The 26,639-nt window shown below is 41.0% G+C and overlaps 4 protein-coding genes and 1 long non-coding RNA gene across 7 annotated transcripts in view; 3 read left to right on the top strand and 2 right to left on the bottom strand.

The window, feature by feature from the left end:
* The window catches only part of LOC132985197 (1-phosphatidylinositol 4,5-bisphosphate phosphodiesterase beta-4-like), a 66,621-nt gene extending 62,259 nt beyond the window's left edge, over nucleotides 1–4,362 (top strand). The window contains exon 40 of the mRNA XM_061052442.1: nucleotides 976–4,362. Within this exon, the coding sequence (XP_060908425.1) occupies nucleotides 976–1,052 (77 nt within the window). The 3' untranslated portion in view covers nucleotides 1,053–4,362. The remainder of the gene's footprint in view (nucleotides 1–975) is intronic.
* Nucleotides 4,363–5,443: 1,081 nt separating this feature from the next.
* LOC132985190 (ankyrin repeat domain-containing protein 50-like) lies at nucleotides 5,444–7,589 on the top strand. The gene has a single exon (XM_061052428.1). It carries the CDS (start codon nucleotides 5,452–5,454, stop codon nucleotides 6,919–6,921), a length of 1,470 nt encoding a protein of 489 aa, XP_060908411.1. The 5' UTR covers nucleotides 5,444–5,451; the 3' UTR covers nucleotides 6,922–7,589.
* A 475-nt stretch (nucleotides 7,590–8,064) lies between these two features.
* lamp5 (lysosomal associated membrane protein family member 5) lies at nucleotides 8,065–13,582 on the top strand. Its single transcript, XM_061052437.1, has 6 exons — nucleotides 8,065–8,573; nucleotides 9,164–9,342; nucleotides 9,895–10,026; nucleotides 10,476–10,572; nucleotides 11,264–11,452; nucleotides 12,506–13,582. Exons 1-6 carry the CDS (start codon nucleotides 8,522–8,524, stop codon nucleotides 12,679–12,681), a joined length of 825 nt encoding a protein of 274 aa, XP_060908420.1. The 5' UTR covers nucleotides 8,065–8,521; the 3' UTR covers nucleotides 12,682–13,582.
* A 3,418-nt stretch (nucleotides 13,583–17,000) lies between these two features.
* pak5 (p21 protein (Cdc42/Rac)-activated kinase 5) overlaps nucleotides 17,001–26,639 on the bottom strand; it is a 78,215-nt gene continuing 68,576 nt past the window's right edge. For all 3 annotated transcript variants that reach the window (XM_061052420.1, XM_061052421.1, XM_061052422.1), the window contains 6 exons: nucleotides 26,426–26,580; nucleotides 25,053–25,186; nucleotides 21,328–21,454; nucleotides 20,642–20,767; nucleotides 20,366–20,500; nucleotides 17,001–19,052 (listed from right to left, as the gene is read on the bottom strand). In XM_061052420.1, the coding sequence (XP_060908403.1) occupies nucleotides 18,897–19,052; nucleotides 20,366–20,500; nucleotides 20,642–20,767; nucleotides 21,328–21,454; nucleotides 25,053–25,186; nucleotides 26,426–26,580 (833 nt within the window). In that variant the 3' untranslated portion in view covers nucleotides 17,001–18,896. The remainder of the gene's footprint in view (nucleotides 19,053–20,365; nucleotides 20,501–20,641; nucleotides 20,768–21,327; nucleotides 21,455–25,052; nucleotides 25,187–26,425; nucleotides 26,581–26,639) is intronic.
* LOC132985188 (uncharacterized) lies at nucleotides 24,273–24,874 on the bottom strand. Its single transcript, XR_009675026.1, has 2 exons — nucleotides 24,412–24,874; nucleotides 24,273–24,372 (listed from the first exon to the last, which is right to left on the bottom strand). It is a non-coding gene; the product is annotated as an uncharacterized LOC132985188 (long non-coding RNA).

The following is a 26,639-nucleotide window of genomic DNA, read 5'->3' as shown; positions in this document are numbered from 1 at the left end:
CCCTACGTGTTTTTATCTGTTTTATTTTTTAAAAATTGAAATGAAATACAGTTGTTGTTTAATGTGATACACTAACCGGCGAGGAGATGAGTCCGAGTTTTGCTTCTACAGAATTATACTAATGTTAGCTAATTAGCACTCACCGATGCTTGAATGATGAGGAATTTCTTGCCCTTCACTTCTCAAACAGCAGCATTATCGACCCAGACCGATCAACAATACATAAAGCTGCCTGTATGTTTGTAGACTTTCATCCTACAGCGGTGTAAGGAGAAGGATTCTCCTCTAAATATCAGCAATATCACTTAAGTGACGTTCTGATGTTACGGTTAAAAGAGTGACCATGTTTACTGATGACTTTCAGACTGAAAGTGTCCTAACAAATGCCTCTCAGTTCAGTTTTTGTATTATCATAATGTTATAATTACTTATGAGATATGTTTTGATGAAAGCTAAAAAATATATGCTTTCGTTAGGACACGTAATGTACGACAACCAGACTCATTCGACTGACAGTCACCAGTTAACATGGTAACTCTTTTAACCGTAACACCGGCACGGACTTTGCCGTTTCTAGCGATATGAATAGATTCCTTTGTGTTGTTAAAGTATCGCAAGTGCCCCAAACTCAAAGTTTATCTTAATATCTTGGCTTTGGTATGGTTGTCAGGTGATGTAAACATGTCGTTTATAGGAGAAGTTAAATTAAAAGCCCGTGCTGCAGTTCTACACTGTTTTCAATGGTGGTCGTAACTTTCCTAAGCGTTTTTTGCCCTCCAGTCCTCCGCGCTGGTGACGTCACTGAAAGCTATGAATTGCCGTATTTCTAGTTATTATGACCAAAGATCACACTTGCATGACAGAATGGTAAAGAAAGTCAAAAGTCGGATCCTTTTAAGTTGTAGCAACTATGCATCAAGTTCGAGCTTCAGTTTCTGCATCTGTGTTCCTCTGACTTTTCTTGTCTCCTCAAAGGCCAAGGACATGCAGCAGATGGCGAAGTTGGAGGAGGAGATGGACCGCAGACCTGCCACGGTGGTGTGAGCCCCTGAGATCGAGACACAAGCATACAAACACACCCACACACTCGCACACACGCTCACTCATCTACATACACAGGTGCAGGTGCAGAAACACTCAACCGCAGAAAGCCCTCCACAACCCAGAGATGTTCCAGCCTCTCGACGTCATTGTGTCTGTACTTTGTTTTTATATTCAAACACAAACTCGCAGTAGCCCACCTCACCACTCAGTTTCTGCACCGACCCCTCCCACTACCTTGATACCACTGAGCCACTGGCGCTTATCACTGTCTGACAGGGTTTAACCACTTATTGAAAGAGGGAGTGTTACCTCGGAGACGAAGCATCGTAGAGTGAGACGCATCCCCTCCTCCACTGTATGTACAACTGAATTTTCTATCACCTTTAATGTTCTCTACTTCTTACAGGCAACATAAGATGCAGCTTTTGGTGTAGACATACACACACAAACACGTTCACTCACAGGGAGTGGATAGCTTCTCACCTCTTCACTTGTTTCTTTTTCCTTTTTAAAATCGGTACCTGAACAGTCTCTTCAGAAACAGGGAGAGGGTGGAGGAGTACGTTTAAGATTAAATGTCAATTCAGCACAAACAAGTAACTTTGTGGAGTACACTGTATGCTACACACCAGTCCTGTCCTGAGCACTTTGTATGTGATAGGCCATCATAACAATGTGGAAAATGTAGCAGTGCACTACTGTAGGATTTCTGTATTTCAGTTAGAATGTATTTTTAAAAGAAAATCACTGTATGGAGGAGTGGCAAAGTGCCCCATGTCACCTCCTCCTACAATGAAAGCTGTTTAACTTAACAAAGATGTATCACTGACTTGTTTTTATTGTTCGACAATGATTGAGCCCCCTATGAAAAGGCTTATTATCCTGCCAATTCAGAAGACTATGAAGGGATCACGATAGACTAAATTTCACTTTGATCAGCGCTTATTCCTCTGTAAAAACTTTTAGAATTACAACGTAACACCCCAAATATTTTGTGTTGGCTGAGCTGACTTATAACCTTTTACATGGTATGTCGAGGCATACCATTTTTTTTTTTTTAACTTCTAGTGCCAAGTCACCACAAATTTTAAACTGCAGATCTCAATGCTTTATACTCCACTTTGGGGCTTAAAATCAGGTAGACTATGCAAAGACAAACGTGATTTGCTCCAAGTTTGATGTGTACAAAATACAGAAAACTACACTAAATTAATACACTAACCAAAGGGAAGTCGTGGTCAGATCTTTACATCATCACTTTTGCCTTTAATGTGGTTATTTAATTGTTGCATCCCTACAAATAAGTAGTAATAAAAGATGTTGATAATACAAAGGGAACGTGTTACACTATGTAAAAAGGTCAAATGGGATTAGAGTGGGTCCTTGTATTGAGGAGTTTTGCACTCGCATCTCTTGTCAGAGTTGTGCCCAAACTGTAATACACTGGTAACAATATAATCTTCTCTTGGCAGCACATCATTCATTTTGCTTTATTCATTTCTGTAATTGAGTAAACAAGAACTTGGCAGAAGTCGAAGCCGCTCAATCATTTATTGAAGACGTTGAGTTGAAGTGCTCCCTTAATAGCCTCTTGACTGCGTGTTTGCAACCTGAGCTTGTAATCCTCATCACACTCCTGCTGGCCTTTGGTCCGAGGAGATCACACTGAAGAACTACATCAGATTTGTAACAAGGCCTGTGACACGGCTGCCAAACACTACACATTGTACATAGGGCTGATATCCCTCTGTGTCCCTGAGGTTCTATGTCAATTAGGGCTGAACCAGCCTTCCAATTTGGTCAGTGGGATCAGATTAGACTGTTGAATACAAACCTTCAATGATCAGTCCAATAAATCTCAAGTTTAATCAGACACGCCTGCAGTGGACAGGACATTCAGCATGTCAGGCTCACTACTTTTAAGCCATTTCATGCAAGGAACCGTTGAATAGACACAACATGTGAACGGCTTCGTTCAGTGTTTCCCTTAGTGATATTTGTGCTGGAACTTAAACCTGTGGGAATAAATGGGCTCAAAGTAATAACCTTGTCAGCAAACACTGAAGGTTCATTTGTTATTTGGTTTACAAAGTTACTGCTTGTCATGCTGCTGTCCTGGATTGCTCTGTTTATAATGACAGCTAAAAAAAAACCCTTCCAAATCCAGGAATTCCACTGACAAGATGAGGGTCGATTGGATTAAAATCTTAAGTCTTACTGACAGAGGATTCACAAAGTTGATTTTCGGGGGGGTAGTCTCACTGTAAAAGTAACTGCTCATGGGACTACAAACATGTAGAAGCACTTTTGCACACAGACCTGCTCAACAAACAGCCACTACAGAAAAGGAAATATGAAGAACTACTTTGAAGTATTGCGGGGTACTGAAGTATTTGTGCACAAATGATCATGCCAGGTGTTAACATTACACGGCAACAAAGATCTACCCAAATGACTAAAATGATCATTTAATATGAAAACACAAAACACGAGAGGATAAAAGCACCTCTAGGTGTCTTTGGCCTTTTCAAACCTTTTTGTTTTGGTTTTATTCTGCTGTAACACACACAAAGGGTAGATGGGACGTTATTGTATATACTGGAATGTATGTAGTTGAATTTACTCTTTTGACCAATTGTGTTCCGTCATACAAGGGCTCAGGGGATGGAGTGGGTCTGTTGGATGTTGGGGAAAAACATTTATCAACCACTGGGTTTTTTCTGGTTTGTTCTTTTGTTTGTGTTTTTCCGGTCTGCCCTTAATGCACCACACAACACAGTATGAAGCTCTCACCACATATCTAGTGCAGAGATAAAAAGGTAAAAGTGCTTTTAAACTTTATTTCATCGCTTTCAAATGTGCCACTCAGTGTCTGTTAGGAAGTTACAATTATTTTATGAATGATAAAATGCCAAATTAAGGGGTTATTTATATGAAGATATATATATAAATAAATGAATATATATATTATATATATTAGATATGTGTAGTTTAATATTATTATGTTTGTTAGAGGCTTTTTTGCACTAGTTGAATGTTTCTGTTGTGTGATACATGTAACCTTCTGCTCTCTAGTTTGTCACAAAGCAGATTATTTTTGCAGAGCAACTTCACTGATTTGATTTCCTGGTTTCTACTGTATCTCCTCTTTGTTTTCTATTTGAACTGTAGCTTGTCATCAAACCATTCTGTGCGTGTTTTTTGTATTTATATTGTATTGTTGAACTTCAAGCAATGAAAATACTGTTGTTATCCAGCTCCTTTAATACTGTTTTATAGTATATGTACCAATAAAACAAGGTGTAAAATGGGACATAACCACATGGCTCTGTTGTGATTCTTTTAAGTGTGGGTCATTTTTACGTTTTTTTTACCTGCTTTGGTTTTTTAGAAGGGCTTGGTGTATCAGAACAGCTTCACAAATTGATTATCTGACAAGTAGTATTGTATTTGTATCTGCAGAGATCTGATCAGTCTCACCAGGAAATGTCTCTGTGGGCTCACTGTAGCTGTGTCCCCTTCCAGCTGCCGAAGACTGTCTGCAGATCATTTATGGTTGGTATGGACATTTGGAGCATTTATACAACAGTTAGTTCCAACCAAGCAATCTGATTGGACAAGAGGCATTCCATGAGTCACGATAAAGGAGAACACAGCACGGGACTTCTCATGATATCAGTCCTCCTGAATACTTTTAAGTAACATTTAAAGATGACAGTGATTTACTTTACTCACCAATCTCATAAGAATCACAAAACAGACTCTACTTTCACTGGTTTCATGATCGAATTAATTTATTTTAACAAGATTTTCTTTTAACAACCTTTACTTTTTACAAGTAAAGGTTGGTACTACAAAGTAGCTGCTCTGTGGTAACCATGGACACCAGCAGAGTAGAGAAGAGACTAGAATGTATGGGTTGCTTGGCAACAGTGTAGTTTCAGTTAAATTGTGGAACTAGTTGAGTTCGTACGTCCGAATCACAGCAGTGCTGATATTCAGTAGGCTGCAGCATCACTCCCTCCTGTACGTGTACGAACACACACACACACACACACACACACACACACACACACACACACACACACACACCTCCGCACTTATTTCTCAAACAATAACCACAGCTCTCAAATCACATTCAACAAGTGCAGCTCGAGTTTATAATCCAGATCCACCTTTGAACAGCTCTTGATTTTTAATACACGCAGAATATTTACATTACAAAGAGCGCTAATTATGTTTGTGTTGCCTGGAAACTCAGAGGCGCCCCCTTCACTATAAAAACAAGCGAGGTGGGTTTGTTCAGTCAACACTATTCTGTGGGACACAGAATCAGAGTATCAAACATACTCAGTGATATACAAAGATGTTCTTTCTCCGATAATTCTTTTGTAGATGTTCAGAATCATGCTGAAAGCTCAGATGAAGTCTGATGGACAAACGGGCACTAAGATCCTCCTGGAGGCGATGTACAGAGACAAAGTCCACCTCGCCAAGTTCGTGCTAGACGCGCTGGATGGAGAAATCGTGGACTTCAAAACAGAGGGCGCACAGACTCCTCTAATTGCTTCCATCTTGCTACCTGATCGTCCGACCCGGTGTAAGTTTATAGAGCTCCTCCTGCAGAGAGGAGCCAATGTGAACAGTCAGGACGGAGACGGACGCACCGCTCTCAGTTACGCCTGTGAGAGAGGCTGTCTGGACGCTGTAAAGATCCTAGTCCGGAACAACGCCGACCCAGAGATTGTGGACGCATGGGGGAACACTGCGCTCATGTATGCAGCAGTGGCAGGTCATTCAGCTGTGGTTGAGTTTCTGGTGAGAGCGTTCAAGAGGCTGGGTCTTCAGGTAGACCGTCAGAATAAAGCAGGAAACTCAGCAGTGGAGGTGGCGAAGTTTCTTGGTCACACAGAGTGTATCTCTGCGCTCACTTACAGCTCCAAGAAAACCCGTGAGGTAGATGGAAGTAGTTTCAGTTGCGGGAATAAAAATGAAAAGTTTGAAATTAAACTTGGACATGTATTGAACAAACTTGGGGCTATCCAAACGTGTAATCACACAAATTGTCATTTGGTTCAAAAATGCATCTGGAAAGCAAGGCCTCGGATAAAGCAGAATCGGCTGTCATCGATGGGCTCCATAGAAGAGGTTGAAAGAGAGGATGACCTTTCCTTTTCGCCTTCAAATGAGCAAGTCTTCTCCGGGGTCCTCACCCCTAAACCCCCTCCACGGTCTTTCCACCACTCCCCAATCTCTAAGCAGAGAGAGGTGGAAGGAGTGACCACCTCTGGTGATTCCCTCCGTCCTCTGATACAAAGCGGTGAGGCTCAAAACCCCGTTTTCTTCTCACCCCGGCCAAGCAGAAACTCTCCAAAACGCAGCACTGCCTCTGCTCTTGGCATCTTACTGACCCCCATACTTACCAACGAAAGTGACAATAAACCAGATACTGATAAATCCAAGAAGCCAGACTTCCGTGTGAGGAGATTTCACGAGAGCTACTATCAGAAAAGATGTAGTCTGCCAACCAGTATCCTTAGCCCCACTCCTCCGGAGCGCACATTGGTGCCTTTGCGTAAATCCAGAACCGTGAGGAGGCGCGAAGCTTCTCCATGCAGGGCTGAGCATCTTGAAAGTGCCACATCAACCACGACATTTTCTGCGTTGAGCAGCAAACTATTTCGCAGATTTACTTCCCCGGAGTTTAAAGGGGACGTGAAGGAGTTTGAGCCGGATCCGGTGTTGATTTCAGGGAGAATGCCGCGATCGGAAACTTTCCCACAGATCATGAAACATCCAAAGGTGGGCAGCAAATCCAGCGTCGACAGCATCAGCTCAGTCCAATGCGAGTTTGACTTTCACTTCAGGATGCCATAAAGAAACTACTGTGCGTCATGCGTAAAAAGTGTTCTCCAAACTCTCCCTTTACTTTCAGACCCATTCATACCAGAAAGAAATCGAGCTACACTTTCAGATTCATACCAAAAAGTGTCCGTGATCGTCACTGCTTTCTCTGCACATGAACAGAGCATCCAACATCATCAATGTCTTATCTTGTCCTTACCGTAAAACAACAAAATGATCATTTGAAAAAGTTTTTCCAATTGTAATATCCTGACGCCATCAATCAGAGGACACAGTAAGGGGAAATTAATTTTAAACAAGTCTGAAAAACTGTTAAAACAACAATTCAAAGTTGTGTAAGCTGTGTGCGTAAAGCCATCGAGCATCCAGTCTGATACTGCGGCAGCTTCAGACTGAAAATCGGTAGAGAAGAAGTCTAACTTCTAGTTTAAGTGTGAATGGTGTAAAGCAGCATACGCCACTCCTTTTGGAGAGGGTGGGGGTTAAATGGAAGGTGGATGACTGCAGGGCAATGAAAAACAAATGATATTCTAAAAAGTGTTTACTTGTCCTGTGCTCAACCCCTTCAACTGTTTCTATTTTCAGCACATCTGTGTAATAGTCAATTGTTGATTTTGATGGTTGCAGTGAATAAATGTTTACTTTTTGAATTTATCACGGTCTGTTGTTGGATTTATGTGTTTGAGTGTGTCTCTGTGTGTGTGTGTGTGTGTGTGTGGGGGGGGGGGGGGGGGGTATTTTAAGTACATTCATATAGGTTACAATTTAGCCTCTCGTGTACATATATACGCACTACGTTAAGTCTACAATTAAATCTATACGTGTAAAGTCTAAAACTGACCGTTCGTTAATTTGAGGGAAAGGCTTTAGTGGTTCTTGTTTTAGAATCACGTGTGTCGTTAACTCTAAAACATCTCACTGTAAAAATCTGCTGTAAAATTCCCTCTGCCCACATTTGCTTTTAAAAAGCGATTTAAAGTTTCCCCGTGCATATGAGGTGATGTTTTTAAGCACTCGTTCTCATGGACTCTCAGCTTCAACCTTGCAGAAGTGAAGTTTGACAGAGGAAGGAGGGGGAAGGAGGGAGGGCGGGGGTGTTGTCGGCGTTTCCCCAGACATACATCATTTCAGCCCAACCTACAGCAGCTACATAGAGATGGAGACCACAGCAATGCGGGGATAACTGAGACCGCCTGCCTGCTCTTTCTCTACAGAAGACAAACTCAGGTGACGGACTTTTTTTTTTTACCCTGTTAAAAATGCGCAGAAGGAGCTCAGTCCTGCAGTTGTCACGGGGTTAGAAAACAGCCAACCTTGCAGTGAGAGGTCGGTGTGGATTGTTAAGGACTGCTCCGAGCTGCTTCTGCGGCTCCTAGACCGGATCTCACGTCCGACCTGGAGACATTTTTGCTGCATTCACGATGATCGGAGCATGACTTCTGGGCGCTGAGTGGAGGCATCCCTCCTCTTTCTCTCTCTCTCTCTCTCTCTCTCTCTTTCTGCTCCCGCCCCCCTCTCTGACTGTCTTTTTTCCAATTTCTTTCCGTGGGCTCAGTACCGGCTGCCCAGTCACTGAGCCCATTTTGTTGCAGCACCGGGGAAGCTAAGAGCAATGGGTCCACTCGGTTTCAGCACCACGGAGAGCGCCAGACTTCTGCTTTTTGGTAAGGCAGTGTCTGTGTGAGTGTGTGTGTGTGTGTGTGTGTGTGTGTGTGTGTGTGTGTGTGTGTGTGTGTGTGTGTATATATGTATGTGCATTTGTCGTGACTCCTTACTGCAGTGTGTATGTGTGTGTGTGTGTGTGTGTGTGTGTGTGTGTGTGTGTGTGTGTGTGTGTGCGCGCGCGCGTGCACGTGTGTGCATCCTTTAAGCACGACTTCAGTATGTGGTTGTTCGTATTATTTCACCTGCCATTTCATCCTCACACGATTCTAAAAGTGCTTCAAACATTATCAGAGTTTAACTTCGTCACTTTCTGACGCTGTTTAGTCTGCAGCCAGGCGCGTGCTGTTGCTCCCCTGATGCTGCAGATTTCTCTCACCGATATTTCCACTTGATTTTGACTTTGTCGTGAGGGAACTGGGGTGATAAACAGCGGTTTCGAGATGTGGGCGAACATCCGCTTAACCATCACATTTCTGCTGATTCTGCAGATTTCCGTGTGTGTCTGTCGTGTGTGAGTGTATGAGCATGTGTGTGTGTGTGTGTGTATGTGTGTGTCCCCTCTTTAAATTCTGCTCATCTCCGTGGTCAGGTGTGCTCGCGCTGTCCGTGGTGCTGGCGGAGCAGGAAGGAGAGAATCTGTCCGGTCTCTCCAATAACCCGGACAAAGCCATCTTCGCGGTCCGGGAGAACGGCACGACATGCCTGATGGTGGAGTTCGCCGTAAGATTCCTCGTGCCATATGACGTGCTCGCGCTCAACGGGATAGACGTAAGGAATCCCCTCGTGCATTTTATTACATGTGGATGCTTCAGAAAGAGAAAAAACGGAAAAAGACGATGACTGTTTTAAGCATTTTAGCTGCATTCAATGTTGCTTTTTGTTGATCACATTAAAGGTTTACTGATATGCGTAAATATGGTTTAAGGACCTGGGCAATTATAATTATAAGAAAATAGTTTTCCATTTTCTTTAACATTACTGTTACATTTTTCAAATGCTCAAATGTATTTTGAAAACATTGAAAATGTATTTTTAAGCAGCCCCCTTTTGTGTGCAGTCGTGCGTAAAATGGTCACGTCGCACCAGAGCCACCATTATTCGAAATTAAACAGCTTTTAAATAACTTAACTATCAATTTTGCTTTGATTTTGCTCGTGTTAAAAGATTGTTCAATAATGGTGCCAGCCTGGGTAGCTTTTTACACGTTTAGGTTGGTGCGTAAAAATGGGATGCCAATTCTAGCACCTTCTCTGTTCGCGATACTACATAGTCCCTGATAGGTCTGTCAACTTGTCAAGTTGGTTTTATATTTTTTTGCAGTTGATCACCGAGCAGGCATCGTTCACTCTGCCCCTTGGTGCAGAAATCGAGGGGACATGTGCGAGCACGGAGTCAGAGATCCATATATCCTGGAAGAACAGAGAATACATCCTCCGCATCTACTTTTCTAAGGTGGGCGAGAAACGGCTTTAAAGTATTCAACTGTATCAACACAGGCAATAACAAAGACTGAATCATCTCCTGGGAACAATAAAGACACCATACATCATCCAAATATAGTTTTACAAATGTGGTGTCAACTGTCCACGTAGAATCGTATTTCTGTGGAGACAGTGGCATATAGAAATACTTCCAGTTTTAGTCAAATAGATTAACAGTTACTCATTTTCTTGAAATGAATTGATAACCGTATAGCGGACTAATGTCTGCATATCATTCATGAATATACTTTAGTTAAAGGGCACTTCTTCTCTCATCGTCATATTATAATACAGATCTTTAGATATCATCAGTGGACAGCAGACAAGAAGGGACCAAGAGGCCTCTCTGTACAGTGGAAAGGCCCACTACGACACTCGTGGGTGTATGTCTGAGTGTGTGTCTCTCCCCTCGTGTTGCAGGAGTTCCGAGAGAAGGGCGTCGAGGTGTGGAAGATTAGCAAGGTCCAGTTCGTTTACGACACCTCGGAGACATCGCATTTCATCAACGCTTACAACCGTAAGTGTGTGTGTGTGTGTGTGTGTGTGTGTGTGTGTGTGTGTGTGTGCGCGCGCGTGTATATACAGTAGCGACTCAGCATATTTGTATTCCGCTCTGAACACAAGCTCCTTTCATTCATGTCACATTTGCATTCATCCTGAATCAGAGCCTGATTCATACAGGATTTAATATTTCCACCCACGTGTTGAAAAGAGTTTGAACAAGCATGATTGCAGATTTGAGATGATCCTGGTGAGAGGCTCCCAGCTTGAAAAGACATGTATTACTATATAAAATAAGGAAAAGGTCTTAATTATCACTGTTATAACCATTATTATAAGTGTCAATATGATTACATTTAATTTCTACACAATATTAGAATTTAAATGTGGACTTCTCACATAGGTTACCAAATATAAGTTTCAAAAATCTTGTCAACTTGAATATCTGATGTTTGGGGTTTTGTATTTTATTTTATTATGGAGGGTTTGTTTTCTGTTATTTTGTGGTTTATCCAACTGACTTCTTTTTTAAATGGTTATAATTGTGGAATTAGCTTGAACGTTTTCTTTCCTAGGCAAATGTCTTCTCTCTCACCCTCTCTCCCTTACTCACACACACACGTGTACACACACACACACACACACAGAGTTTCATAAGAAGGCCCTCATGTCTTTATATTCTTGCATGACTCATCCTTTCTCTCCAGCTGGGAAGCACACAGCCAGCACCCACCGCCTGTCAGCCCTGGTGACACCTGCTGGGCAGTCCTTTGTGTGCACGGCCCAACAGACCCTCACCCTCATCTCCAGCGACCACCAGAAGGGCATCACCATGTCCATGTACGACATCCAGATTCAACCCTTTGACATCGCCTCCGACTTCATGTTCAGTGAACGTAAGGAAAACACAACAACTTTTTTTTTTTTTAGGCAATCAAAAACAAGGCACTAACACACTGACTGAGGCAAATTCCAGGGGGGGGGGGGGGGGGGGGGGGGTCTATCTCTCTGCTATGAATGTATCACTCTCTTTATTACTCGCGCAGTCACACACAAAAACACACACACACACACACACACACACACACACACACCTGGGAGTTTTGCTGCAGTACATACTAGGCTACTGAGAGGGAGACGAACTAACAGGAGAAAAAAGGCGGTGGGGAAATAAGAGAGATACAAGACACACACAGAGAGACAGAGAATGGGGTGGGGGACTTAATGAGTGTGGTTCTGTCCTCACCCTGAATGCAGCTTTTACAGACTTTCTCAGTGTACCTGCCGTCCTCTGGAGCTGATCACCTTGGAAGAATCATTTGCAGTAAGCTGCTGTAAACCAGGCTGTGCTCTGCTTCACTGCCTCCTCCTGGTGTGCATTACTGTCAGCTGTCCACAGGGAGAAACCCCTCCAACTTTGCAACACACACACACACACACACACACACACACACACAAACGTCTGTGATTCTGGTGTCCTTCTCCTCTCTCTGTAACCTAAAAACATATGTGAGCATGATAACTTTAACTGTCAAAGAGACAAAAGAGAAGATGAGAGAAAACACACACACGTCTCCATTTTCAACACACGTGTATATAAACATGAATGAATCCAAAACAACCACACTGCAGATACGGTATGTTACCACTATAAGGATACACTGGTCAACATTTTCATTACAGGCCGCTAAATGTGACTCAAATTAAGGCTAATGAAAGGACTTGGGTGAAGGCCGCTAAATGTGACGGTAATTGAAAAATATTTCAAAACAGAATCTCTAATCTATTTGAAGACACTAGAAGAGAATACTACATCTTACAATCAATCCAAAAAGATAATAATTATGAATTAGGAGTAAAGTCATTATTGTTTTCCCCTAGGCCTTTTGGTGTCAGTCATGTTCAGTCACCTCAGCAGCTGACTGTGTTCATTATTCCTCTATCTGCAGCTTACAAGTGCATCACCGACCAGCGGGAGCGCCTGGAGGAGACCCTCCCCCTCATCCTGGGCTTCATTCTGGGCCTAATAATCATCATCACGCTCACCGTCTACCACTTCCACCTGAAGCTGACGGCGACCCAGCCACAGTTCCCCCGAGATACCTCCATGTACAAGAACATGTAGCCCACAGCTCCTCAGCTCCCTCCAAAGCTAAACCGATGATAAAAGACTTCTTTGTCCTCGATGTCCCGGGCCGACAACACCACAGAGGAACTTGCTGTACAATGGACTGAATCCCTGACAGAGAGGTAGTGTAGCCTTTACTGCAGGCCATCTGAAAACACTGGGAGTTAATGGGACAGCTTGAGGACTAGAATGGATGTAGTGGAGGGTTAACCAACAAAAAACAGATTTTTTTGACTGCTTAATTTAAACTTAAGGTCATTCCCATAAAAAAGAGAAATTTCATGAAAACAAAGACATAGGTTTGTGCTTTTATGACACCTATTTTTTCCATGACAACACTTGGATCTAGTGAATAATCTTTCAAGCCAACTTATCGATCTTCTTTTTCAAGAAAAGTAAGAATTTGTCAGAGCTTCTGCTGTCATCTGTCAACAGTTTGTCGTCCTCTCCTCTGAAACTGCTGCTAAATATTTCAAAAACCTACTGTTGGTTCTGTATTTGCTGATCTTGATATGTCTTTTTTTTCTGAGAATCTCCTTCGTTTTATTTTTGAATGCAGCCATAGTGTTTCACAGTGGACCAGTCTTGTAGTGTGTGCAGTGCAGTGGCATTCAGATTTGCTGTTTTTGCTTTGACTTCAATAAAAATCTTTTCGTCATGCCATTGAATGGAACATATCAAAAAGAAATATGAAAAGATCTGACAAAAATTCTGCACTAAAGGAATTGATCAGAATGCCATATAAGAGTGTTTATGAACATACAGAGAAGTAATTCAATTTAAAGAAAGTATGTGTGTTATATTTTCAGAATCAAAGTCTATGCATAAACCTCTGCTGATGCAATTTTGTGCAGTATTCTTCTGTTCATTGAAATAAATTGCTGAACTCATCTTTAAACACCTGTCAAGTTGTTTTAATATCCTTTGAAATTAATAAGCTATATTGTGAAATAAAAAACACAAGACTACAATGAAGTAATGAATCAGAGCGACAGTAAAAAGGTGACTGATGGTCCTGTCAAAGGAGACGCTGCAGGAATGAGCTATTGATTTTGTCGTTGGACTCTCGCCCTTCGGAAACGCAATATGAACAACTCTAATCGAAAATAAACAGAGCATTTGTGTCAGCTACACCTATTTGTTTTTGTAGCATGGACGCCATACATCATTCTCAGTCATCAAAGTGGAAACCTTAAATCCAGTTTTTCACTCAGCCTCGCCACATCATTAGTCTAAAAGAAATAGTCTTCTATTAACAAAATGTCAGCTGAACCCATTAGACTTTTTAGAAGCTATTATTTGACAGAGATTGTTAAGTTTAAATATCACCAAGCACATATGACTTCTTTCACATCTGTACCACCAACCACGTCTCTAAGGCAGACTGTATGACCCACATTTGTGTCTAGCTCAACTGTCACTTTAATATCTGCACAATCAAAGATTCATTCTACTTAAGGTTTTTTTGTTTTGTTTTTGTAAATAATGTCAGAAAGGTAGTAAATGAAAGATGTTCCTGATACTCTGGCCCTTCAAAGCACTGGATCTATTTGGTTGGATAATGTTGGGAATATCTTGTAATATAAAGTAGTCCAGGGTGCGGCTGTGGCTCAGTTGGTAGAGTCGTCGTCTCTCTGGTTCGATCCCCAGCTCCTGCAGCAACATGTCCGACGTGACTCTTGCCCAAGGAATACTCCTGCTGCCTTGTCGACGACGTATGATTGGGATTTGTTACTTCTGATGGTCTCACTACATAGCATCAGTGTGTGAATGGGTAGGTGTGACAGAAGACTAGAAAAGCAAGCTCAAGTCCATTTACCACTAACACAAACTACAACCTAAATAATCAAGATGAATTAAGATGATACCTGATAAGACAGTGTTTTCAGAGTACCTATGAAATGGCTGTTGGACAAGTGGTTTGGTTAGTAGCGTACTCAAGCATTAATCAGTTGAATTAATTGTAACTTTAAATGGATGTATACAAATATACATACAAATATGTTTGCATCCCAACAGAAATCAATAAATGAGATGCTCTTAAAAAAAATAGATGAAAAATCTGGCATCCGTGGAAACCCGAACTAAAAATCTGTCCAATGTTTTCATTGGCACTGAATTAAATGTTTGGATAGTCTTCTTCTTCTTTCGGCCTGCTCACCAGCGATCACTCTGCTTGTGCGGTCATTGTCTCTAAATGAGGCCTTTCACAAGTTACAGCTGACAGGCTAGTTGCAAATGAAAGGCATGGAAGAGTGTTTGATACAGCTAACGATAACAACGATGCTCTGAACCTAACTATCTCTCATCATTTGTCCTGCAACTTAAGTGAGGCAGAGCTCATGGGGGTGTTAGGGGGTAGTTAGTTAAAAGCTAGTGCTATAACCCTCATGTGATGTTCTGAAACAGGGGGCAGCTTCTGCAACAAAAAGACTTTTAAATCTCACCCAGTGTTAACTATTTTGAAAGATATGATTATCAGCTGGTTGAACCCTACATATTGTTATCAATAAAAAGGTCACATTGTCAGAATACTGAAAGGTAAAAGAGGGCAGTGGAGTGAGAAACATGTTGCCAAAGTTAAAAGGACAACATATGCTACGTGTATAGATCATGGTATAGATTTGAATATTTTAATCTTTTTAGTGACGCAGCAGCATCTCAAATAACAGTGGAAAACCTCAAAGCCTATTAAAAATGTCTTCAAATAGAGGATTGATTAACATCAGAAAACTCAATAAAAGCTCTAAAGTTTTAAATGCGACTGGCTGACCTGCTGCACACAACTACACCTTCACCAAAGGTTGCTATGACAACACATGAACAACAGTCAACGCACATTTATCAGAGAGCAACAGAGCTGGCTTACATCCAGGAAGTTTTCAGCAGCAACCAGAACCAGTCAACCTATCAAAATATAACAAAATACTGTATGTCTGTGTTAAACACCTAAAACATGGCGTGGCTCCTACTGATAACTAGCAAAACATTCAGAGAAGAAGGCTTTATTTAGAAATCCAAGAAGCTGCCAAGAAATTAGCCTGCATGTCTGCCCAGAGCTTCGATAAGAACAGAAATAAAGAGTCACTGCGGACTCACAGTTTATAGAAAAACTTCACCTGCTCTTGAGCTTCAGGTACTTCAAACATGACGCCGTCTTCAGTCCAGTTTGTTTGGTTTCTAGTTGTGGCTGGAATAACCTATGCGATAAAAACGACCCTCTTTCTACATTTCAAAACAAATCCCCTGACTTTTAATGGCGACAAATTCAGCCAAGCAAAGTTTCTCCAGTATTACTTCCTGGTCTCAAGAGGCCGAGAGGTCACCACTTCCTTAACTCCTCATGGCTCCTAAATATGCATTAGCAAGTCAAAAGGCAAAGTAATCCATATAAGAAAATGACACTGTTCTCTAAAAATGATGTTTCATTATAATTACCGGAACTCATCCAAAGGTCTACAAAGTTTTCCCCAGTACAAGTCCCCATTAAAACAGAAACCACACAGGTGTGACATATTAGGTTAATTAGTAACTATGAATTCAGAAGAATAGTTGTAACGTATTCTGTGACATGACAGATGGTGATTGCACTTTTTTTTTCAAATGTTTTATTAAAATTACATGATTTGGTCACAGCCCTTCTTTCTGTGTCGCCCCCACTGATTCAAAATATGATTTTGTGGGACGGCAAAGTGAATTTCTTGTATTTATATTTCTATATATCAAGATGTGTTTTTGTTGGGAAAAAGTCATATTCAAAGATACAGATACTGACAAACAGCTTTATAGGCTGTTACAATAAAAGGAAATGACCTAATTCTTAATGATAGATGGCCCCGACTTTAAGCTGTGAAATAATTAATTATATAACTTACACACGTCTTTCTTTTGTTGGCTGTCTAAAGATCTGCTTTGAAAATGATAAAACTTAAATTAAAAACATTTCTCAGATGTCATTTGAAGACAATGCTGTTTGGTTAACTGTATCTTTAACGTAATTCAGGCTCCTGTGTTTAGAGCAGTGGAGTGTACTCTGTGGATGTTTGATATTATTCACCTTAATGTGACTTCACAGCGTTGAGTTTGATCTTCATTGATGCCCTGGGGTCTCACTGGCCTCGGCACTAGTGCTTTTATTTACTGGGCCGTCGGCAGAGGTATCTTTCTCTGAGAAAGAAGCTCCATTCTCTGTCTGAGCTAAATCAATATCCCATTATAGTGCTTTAGAGGGAAATGGCTTAGAGGAAAGAAAGAGAAATAACCTCGTACATTACAGCGACACCCATCCACAAATGTGTCTTTCTGCTTCTCTGATCTGTGGGGAAGTTAGGGTGAGAAAGTTGGAAATGAGAACTGTTGAATTTAGAGAATATGGGGGACCCAAACAACAAAGAAAAAACAGTTGATGGCTGAAAGGAAGTACTTGGATCTGACAGTGTGCTGTTTAAAAAAAAATCTCTGCTTGATATGAAACACAGAGAGGAAAAGAAGAAGGTGAGGGAGAAGAAGTAGAAGAAGACTTCAGAGGGTGATGGAGGAAAAATCCATGCAACACATCTCAATGTTTTAATGGGCGTTTTTTAATTGAAACCAGCTTCACTGATAACAAACATGCAATATCACTGTACAAGCCAACACCACAGATAAGTGTTACTCATTCAGGCCCTGACACAGTGTCGAGGATTAGCCAGCACACACGCAAACACACGCACACACTTTCAGATGTTGTACAGAGATAAACACGCTCTACATCTTTTGCTCTTTGACATACAAACGAACACACACACACACACACACACACACATTCACAAACGCACAGTCATATTTACATATCACAGTGAATTATGGTTAAAAACAATGCAGGGTGGAGGATTACACTGTTCCCCCGGTCCGACCACAGATGAGGATGGCAGCACAGCTCCAGTGATAGCGAGTGTGTGTGTCTGACTGAGGCGGGATAAGGAGTGAGATGATGACAGTGAGGATGTGAGTAGAAAACGAGACCTTTTTATCAGCGGGCTGAAATCTTGACGACAAGCGGGCTTCACTTTAGAAACAGGATGAGACTCGTAATATAAAAGAAGATGGACCTGCTCACTCATTCTGTGCTACATTTAAATGCATGGTGTAATTACAGTATCATAAATACAGGGCTTCATAAAGAGGTTAGGGGTATTGCTTGGATGATATAACAACTGATATCACTGTCTGCCAATGCGCTTTAAGAAATGTAAAACAACTCCCAACAAAAACAGAACAAATTAAACAAAAACAAAAGGCCACACTACCAAAAAATAAACCTTCAGTTCCAATAAATAAATAAATATTTTAAAACGTCATACAAAATTCTGACATTACCCTTTTTTCCCAACATTGAATGGAAGTTCTGTCTACAAATGTAAGATAATAAATATATTTAGTATTTTCATTAACAGTTAGGTTGAGTTGGTTTATTTGGGATATCTCTTATATCTTTAAGCAAAAACTGGATTATAAACAGTAGGAAAGATCTCTGCAGAAACTCTATTTAATACTGCTCATATCACAATGGTTACGACACGATAAAATACTGCAAATTATCAAAACTGTACAGAAAAACTTACAAGTTTCTCTAAAATACATTTTCACTGTTAGTTTGTGAGAAGAGAGAAAGCTCATCTCCGTTCGACTAGCGGTGCAGCAGCCCGCCCTTCAGGTGGACAGACGACACCTCATTTTGAGTCGAAAAAAAAAGAAAAACCTCTGTGCTGATTGTTCTGCAATCTGCTGCTCTGGTCTGAAGCACAGTGCAATGTTCCAGGGTCCCTCCACCTTGTCAGCAGTTTGCATCACCTTCCTCGGCTCTGACGCTCCTGCTACTGGCTACTACAAGTCTACATATAGCTGAAGACTCAGTGTAGGAAGAAAAGGGACTGCAGCAGGATGTTTCTACTGGACATCTGGATAGTTCCTCTGTCAGAGTCCACTCCTCTTCTCCAGTTCTAAGTTTCAAAATGGTAGACTTTTTTTCTTCTTTTCTCCATCCTGTGTTCTTTAAATGTTTATTTAGATATTCCTCTAGCTAATCTACGTCACGGTTACAAGTGAGAGTGTTAGTGTCTTGCCACCGAGCGGTGGGGTGTTTTGGCTGGGTGAGGGCACTGACACCCTGGATGTGTGTGTATGTGTGTGTTTTTTTTAGTGTAGAGGAGGGCAGTTCTGGGGCCAGAAGGTCAGCGGTGGCGATAGTGTCTCATGAGGGGGACGATGCAGGAAGGAGGTCCAGACAGCTTGAGGAAGGGGTGCTGGAGGAGTTCCTGAGCTGTGGCTCTCTGAGACGGCTCCCTCACCAGCATGAGGTCGAGGAAGGAGCGCAGCACTGAGGAAACCTGAAGATGTAAAGAGAGGCTATAAATCTGGTACTTTATATGTATGAAAAGGCCAGTGCAAAAATGATTTCCACTACTTTGTTTTATGGACAAATACACTGAAATCTGGTGACTATCTCTAATATTTTATTGTTAACATTCTAACTTGCTAAACTGTGATGGTGAACATGAAAAAAATCCTCCCTGTGTTTTTATGACTAAAGATGTATTTAACTTTTATATGTTTCACAACATCAAATAATGTCAAAAAATAAAAAAGGACAAAAACAAACATGGAATACAGTGAATCTACATGTTATCACTGTGTTATTATCACCCCTTACCTCAGATCTGTGCCCTAGAACCGCCTTGAGGAACTTCTAGTAATCTGGTTTAAAGTCTCACCTTCCAGCTAGTGTACTAAATACTAAAGAAAACTACAACTGTGAACACCATCACTTAAATCAATAGTTGTTATACAGTGTGCAAATACAAACTGAATCAAAGAGAAGCTAGGATGCATTGTTTTTATACAGGTATCATGTTCAAAGATTCCAAATATTGTTCACCTCTGTCTCAAACAAAATGAACTGTCAGGGAAACAGAAACTCTCAGCACAAAGCTGAAATATTGATGTTTTCTGTGGTATGTCTACAGCAAATGTAGTTCTGGAGAGCTATCATAGAAATACTACTTAAGAGGCAACAAAACAGTAAATGCAGAACTTTTAGCTCTACTCTCGTCTCTTCTTCAAAATAGATCATGTCCTCACTCCAGAGAAGGTTAGAGCAGCAGAGGTGAACGGATACACCGTCATTAGATTGTGTCTGTAGAAATGATCGTAAAGAAAAATCATATAACTATTTGGTTTATGAACTCGAGCTTGTATAGCGCTTTTCTGGTCTTCTATCTTCTCAAAGAGCTTTTACACCGCAGGTCACACCTGCACATTCACACACTGAGGTTGCTCTGTAATGTGTCTATCGGAAGTAACTAATCCCCTTCATACACATTCACACGCCGCTGACGCAGCAGTGGGAGCAAAACTGTACAGAGGACTCATTGGACATGTTGCTGCAGGGGACCCCGACCTTATGGTTAAGAGAAGACAGACTCTACTAACTGAGCTACAGTCGTAAGGTTTTATTGCATTTACAGATTTAAAATAATAGATTTTTTATGTAATGAAACGTTAATATCTTAAAACCCTTTTATGAGAAAGACATGTAATTATTCCTTAAATGATCCTTTACTGAAGTCCTGCAAATTTGACTTTGGTATTTTCTTCAACCATGCTTACTCTCCGTAAAACATGAATTAGGAATCTTCCTCACCTTGTGTGATTCTTTTAGCCGCGGGGGTAGGTTGTCTCGTATCCTCCTCATGGCCTGCAGAGGGGGTTCGTTGAAGTACGGGGGTTCTCCGTCCACCATCTCGATCACCATGATGCCTAGAGACCAGATATCCACCTGGAAACACAAGAATGAGAATAATCTCTCTTTTTACTGAAGCTGAAGTCAGCAATGAAAAATCTAAACAAAGAGCAAACTGGGAAGTCTCTGAGGCCCTTAGGGCAAAAATGCCAATCCATTTATGTGTGTCGTCCTCACCTCTGTGCCATAAGGTAGTCTAGAAATGACCTCCGGCGCCATCCAGTAGGGCGTCCCCACGAGGGACTTCCTCTTGGGCACCTCTTTGGAAACTTGGGCGCAAAAGCCGAAGTCTGAAAGTTTGATCTGCACACACACACAGACACAGACACAATGCTGCGTTCAGGTAACACTCTTCATCATGCAGGAGTGGGGGGACTTACAGTAGAGAGTGTATAAGTTCAGTGCCTCTTTGTTTGATGCTGAGAAGTGCACTAACCCATTGTGATGAAGAGCTTTCATAGAAGACACTAATCTCCCGTATTAGTGGTTAATTATCCTTCAATTAATCACGTCTTATCAGCTCGTTAGGAGGAGTTAGGCAGGATTTAATTACTGGGGCACAAGTGGTAATTGATGATGATGAGTTTCTGGCACTGGATGGTGACAAGCAGCAGGAGTGGCCTCCATGGAGAAGGGCAGTGAGTGTGTGTGTGTGTGTGTGTGTGTGTGTGTGTGTGTGTGTGTGTATTACCCTGAAATCACCACTCACAGAAACAAGGGTCGTAGTATTGGTTATTAATACCACGGGTATGACTTAGATCTTAGTTCACGAACAATATCTTCAGGGTTTAGTAACGTCCTGTAGCGAGGAGTGTGTGATTTGTAAATATGCACAGACACACACACTGATCATGTGCACTCACCCTGCCATCACTGGTCAGCAGGATGGAGTCGCTCTTGATGTCACGGTGGATGACGCCCTGGTTGTGCAGGTAGGACAAAGCCCTCAGCACCGAGAGACACACTGTAGCTATCTGCTCCTCATTCATCCTGTTATGACACACACACACACAACACAACACATGTGTAAGCAATGACTAAGGGAAAAGAGGTGCATTAAGGACCATGCTTGACATGAAATTAAATGTATTTAGTCAAAAAGAATTACTGAGAAACTCCATCGTAAAGTTGCAGTACTTATTCAAACGTCAGCTCATTTAGCTACAATGACAAATATTCACTAGCAAGGACCAAACCATCAATGGGATGCAATTTGACAATTATAATTATAGTATAATGGAATGATGATTCTGAATCTTCTGGAGTCTCCCTCTCAGTCTATCCACTCAGACCAGCCAACTGAAAACATCCACTTCCAACATAATCTCATCATACATTCATCAACATTCACATGATCTATCACTAAATATCTAAAACACATAGTGTTGTGGTGTGCTCTTTGCTAGTGAATATTTCTATAGCTACCATAACTCACTTTCCTTTAGTTATTTTACATATATATTTAGTGTATAGTTTGTGGTTTAATGCATGTGATACAGTTTTCTCTAGTTTGCTTCTGTACTACGTTTCTCTCCAGTGCATTATGGGAAAATGTGCGAGGGGTGGCTGTAAGGGAGGACAACCTTATTAATGAAACAATGGAAAAGACAAAGAGTTTAAGAGAGTATTATATCAGGTTGTTTTAATTAACAATTGAAGTTATTTCAAATAAATAATTATGAACAACAAATAGCCAAACTGAAGAAGATAAGTAGTAATGACTGTTGACTGGCCTCGGTATTTGCTGTCATTTTGTAGCATTATAGATATTACAGTTAAACACAGCTAAGATGAACAGGATATTTCCCCATGTAGCCTGCAGCGACTGTAGCTGTGATGTGCAGAGTGAGCAGGAGGGTCCCATATGGAGAGCCGGGGCGATGCAGTGCGACTGACTGAACTTAAACTCGCAGCTCCACTGAACATTTGACATCCCGACCCAGCTGGCCGGGCCACACTCTGTGTTTATGAGCATGTGCGTGCCTTTTACATACAGTACATGTGCAGGGACAGAGACAGGGTCTTTGCATGTAGTATGTTTGTATGTTTATGAATGCATATAAAGTACACATTGAAGGCCATTCAATCTAACACTCGCTATCACACACACACACACACACAAACACACACACACACACACACACACACACACACACACACACACACACACACACACACACACACACACACACACACACACACACACACACACACACACACACACACACACACACACACACACACACACACACACACACACAAATCCTGTCATCTTATTGCTCAGTTTAGAAGATCTCACTGTCACTTACAACCTTTTTATTATGAGAAACACCCCGCGGGCACAAGCACACAAGCACACACACACACACACACACACACACACACACACACACTCATATATGCATACAGATTGCAGCAGATTTAACTGTCACACATGTATGCATTTACAATCACAGGAGATAAATGAGCTTTCTGCTAATGGGAAAACAACCGGCTAAGTCAAAGTGAACAGGATTGAGACGTGTACCCAAAAAAAAGAAAAAGATAATTCACCTCTTACTGTCCCCCCCCTTCATCGCTCTTTCAAATACACACTAATGAACACACTTTTAAAAGGAAAACAGGATCACTGAAATAGAAAATTGTTTCAAACACAAAGTGAAAAACAATTTTAATAAGCCTGAAAAGGTTGCCAAGGGGAGGAGAATTACACACGCACCTACGCACACAAACACAGACACGCCAGCGAGCACAGATATATCTGCTTTTGCACTTGCGTTGAATAAAATCCCTGTGAAGTGCAGCTCATTAACAATCTCTGGAGTATAATTGAAAATTGAACGTGATAGAAATAGTTAAGGTACACAGACGCCCACTCTACCGCTGTGGACTCTCTGTGTGTGTGTGTGTGTGTTCATGTAGTTCCTTGTGTGCATGTGGGCGTGTGTGTGTGTACTGCCATCAACCCCCACAACCTGATGAGGCTTGTGAGGCAGGCAGCAGTTATTTCCACAACAAAAGGCTCAACAGAAATAGCGCAAAGGTTACACCTGGACAAATTCAGCTGAAATACAGAGAAAAAACAAGCTGCCATATTTGTGACATTATCACGATGGATAAATAGAAATCCTATAATAAAACCGAGAGGTTTAAATGATCTAGCTTATGACTTTAAAATCTAAAACTTTTATTTTACTTTTCATTTAAAATTCAACAAACTTGTGAAAAAGAGTAAAGGATGAGTTTGAAAGAGAAAATGTAATGCCCTATAATATCCTCTATACTGAAACTGTCCGTCTCACACAGACACGCAAACACAGAACACACAAACAGGCCAACATCTGTGTGGGAGATGGTTCAAAGTACTAGATGGTAGCAGCGGTGCTCAGTCTCACCAAAGCGTGTTATTAGCATCCAACACTGCGCAGCGCTAATGCTGACACTCCACGCAAATGACTGTAATTAAACACCAAGCACAAAGTAAGCTTAAAACAATGAGGCAGCAGCTCAGAAACACGACTCGACAACGGAGAAGCAATTAGTGAAAAGTTTGAGAACAATAATCCTCAAACTATCAAACAGTGGAGTGGATTACAGCCCATCTGCTTCTTTCTGCTGCTCCTCTTGTGAAATCGTGTCGTTGTGAAGTTTCTGATGTGCAGGGAAAATGTAATAACCTCATGATTATGAAGCACATCTTTTTCCGCACACTTTTTAAACCCATCTCATGTCAGCTCCTTCACCATAGTATGCAGCCACCACCACCATAGTATGTTATTCTGGAGAATGTACTTAATGGTTTTCGTAAAAAAAAGCTTTAATAAAAAAATCGACCTTATATGAAGTTAAAGACGGTATTCTTTTAGCTTGGCTTAGCTTACATGAGCCACCCAGCCATGCATCTCAAGCTCACAAAGTGTTGATCATCAAAAACTGGTCATCTTTACATTTCCGATTTTAAGTTTTAGACTTGATGGTAGGTTGATTTTGTTGTTTTGGGGAGTAAGGCAAGCCTTTTCTCTTTTTCAAGACTTTACTCTAGGCTAAAAATCAAAGTCTCCTGGCAGCAGCTTCATATTTAAAGGACAGGTGGAATTTATCTCACTATACATATCTCAGCAACATTACAGATACGCCTATTGTCCAAAATATAAAGAACTATTTATTAAATTAGTAACTAGTTCTATATCTCTAAAGGTCGTTCTCTCAGTTATATTTCATAACAACTGCATAACAATCAGTTACATTTTATTTTTCAAGCTCCGTTTGTTTGTTTATTTTTTTGTGCTGGTCTTCTCTTCAGCATTTGCATGTCTTATTTTCCGAACTGCTTTTTATCATAGCTTCAGTCATTGGTCATCATCTTCCTGATTTAACTGGCAACATGTGATCTTGCATGTACAGCACTTTCATCTCCCAATAGAAAAAGTCAGTTTTCATTGTGTTTCTTCATGCACCTTCATGCAGGTCAATTTCTAAAAAGAAAGTTATTATAAGGTCACGTTGCACACTGACTTCAGGCTATTTTTTTGTTTTTAACACAGAAAGTCCTTGGCACTTTTTTTCTATATTCAGGAGGAGAGGTTACCTGGTGTGAGTCACGATGTCTGTGAGAGCCCCGCCCTCCAGAAACTCCATGACAACCCACAGCTCGTCTCCCACCAGGTAGCTGTTGTACATGTCAACGACATTCTCATGATGGTAGTCCCTCATGATCACCACCTAAAACACACATAAGGAGTAGAATGACTGCTCATGTATCAGTTTCTATGGATATTAGGTGTTTGATTGGAATGATAACTGATAGAGAGCTAACAAAACCTTAGCCTCTCAATGATATATTTGTAAAAAAAAAAAAGTGTATTCTCATCAAAAATCTACTATTTAACATAGTAGATTTCTCATTCCATTTGTTAGTGAATTTCAATTACTTCATCAACTCAACGTATATGAACGTGTTCTGGAGGCTGAACTATAAAAAGGTTGAATTCAGGGATTAATGGGATTACACAAAGCAAATTAGTTCCCAACTGAACACCCACTGCTTCACATCTGTGTTCACTGTACACACACTGACACACATCTATGCATTCCTTATCTCACTCTACCAACACACACACTACACTGACAGACACACACACACACACACACACACACACACACACACACACACACACACACACACACACACACACACACACACACACACACACACACACAACACAACACAGAGATCCAAAAATAGAACAGTGCAATAATGCTAAATAAAAGAAATCCAGGGGTCGACCTTTACTTAATTCAATATTTTTTTAAGCAAACAAGCAATCAGGAAGTTTGTCTTCAAATGTAATTCATTTCAGTGGCAGTGAAAATGACACAGAGCTCATTTTTCAATATTTAGCGTACTATGAATAGAAAATGCTCTGTATAAATGTTTTGCCTCGGGTTTTCAGTGTGAATGCTACTTAGGAAATAAATGCAATTACAGATGTAAAAACGTGCTGTGGTTTAATTGCAATGTATATGGATACATGTCAGTGAAAAGAAGCAATTTAATTTGTGTGTTTTTTTTAATCAATAAGCCTGTTTGTGTTCTGCTGTGGGATCGTGAGATTTATTTTTATCTTTGTGGCACAAAATGAGTCATGTTTAATGATGTTATTTAAAGCAGCTTCATTCCTTTTTGCTGCCTTTTTAAGCTATGAACAATCGATGACTAATGTGACTGAATTTGTTTGGGTCAATTTGACCTACAGTAACATAATAACACCAGACAACTGGTCTCTGAATGAAGAACATTCTGCAATGCAAATATACAAAAGCCAATCCATGCAAAATGTGCTGTTGTAGTAACTAAAAACAATCAGGGATGTTAGTCAATGTAAAACTTCACTGCTGTATATGTGAGCATGCCTGAGTTAAGTGTACTGCAGTTTGTCCCATCTCTGTCAGGCTTCACACCTCATTAAAGAGCAGCTCTCTCCTCTGCTGTTTCCTCAGGTCCATCTTCTTCACGGCCACCTGCTTGCCGCTGTGTTTCTCGCTTGCGATGCACACGATACCCGTGGAGCCTTCCCCAATTTTAATAAAGCTGTCCAGGTATTCTCGAGGGTCACCTGTATGCAAGCACAATCACAGCACAATTTTTAAAGCAACCCTAGGATATATATATATT

This window comes from Labrus mixtus, chromosome 12 (genome assembly GCF_963584025.1).
Source record: "Labrus mixtus chromosome 12, fLabMix1.1, whole genome shotgun sequence".
NCBI lineage: Eukaryota > Metazoa > Chordata > Actinopteri > Labriformes > Labridae > Labrus > Labrus mixtus.
This window is presented reverse-complemented; position numbering and strand designations above follow the sequence as displayed.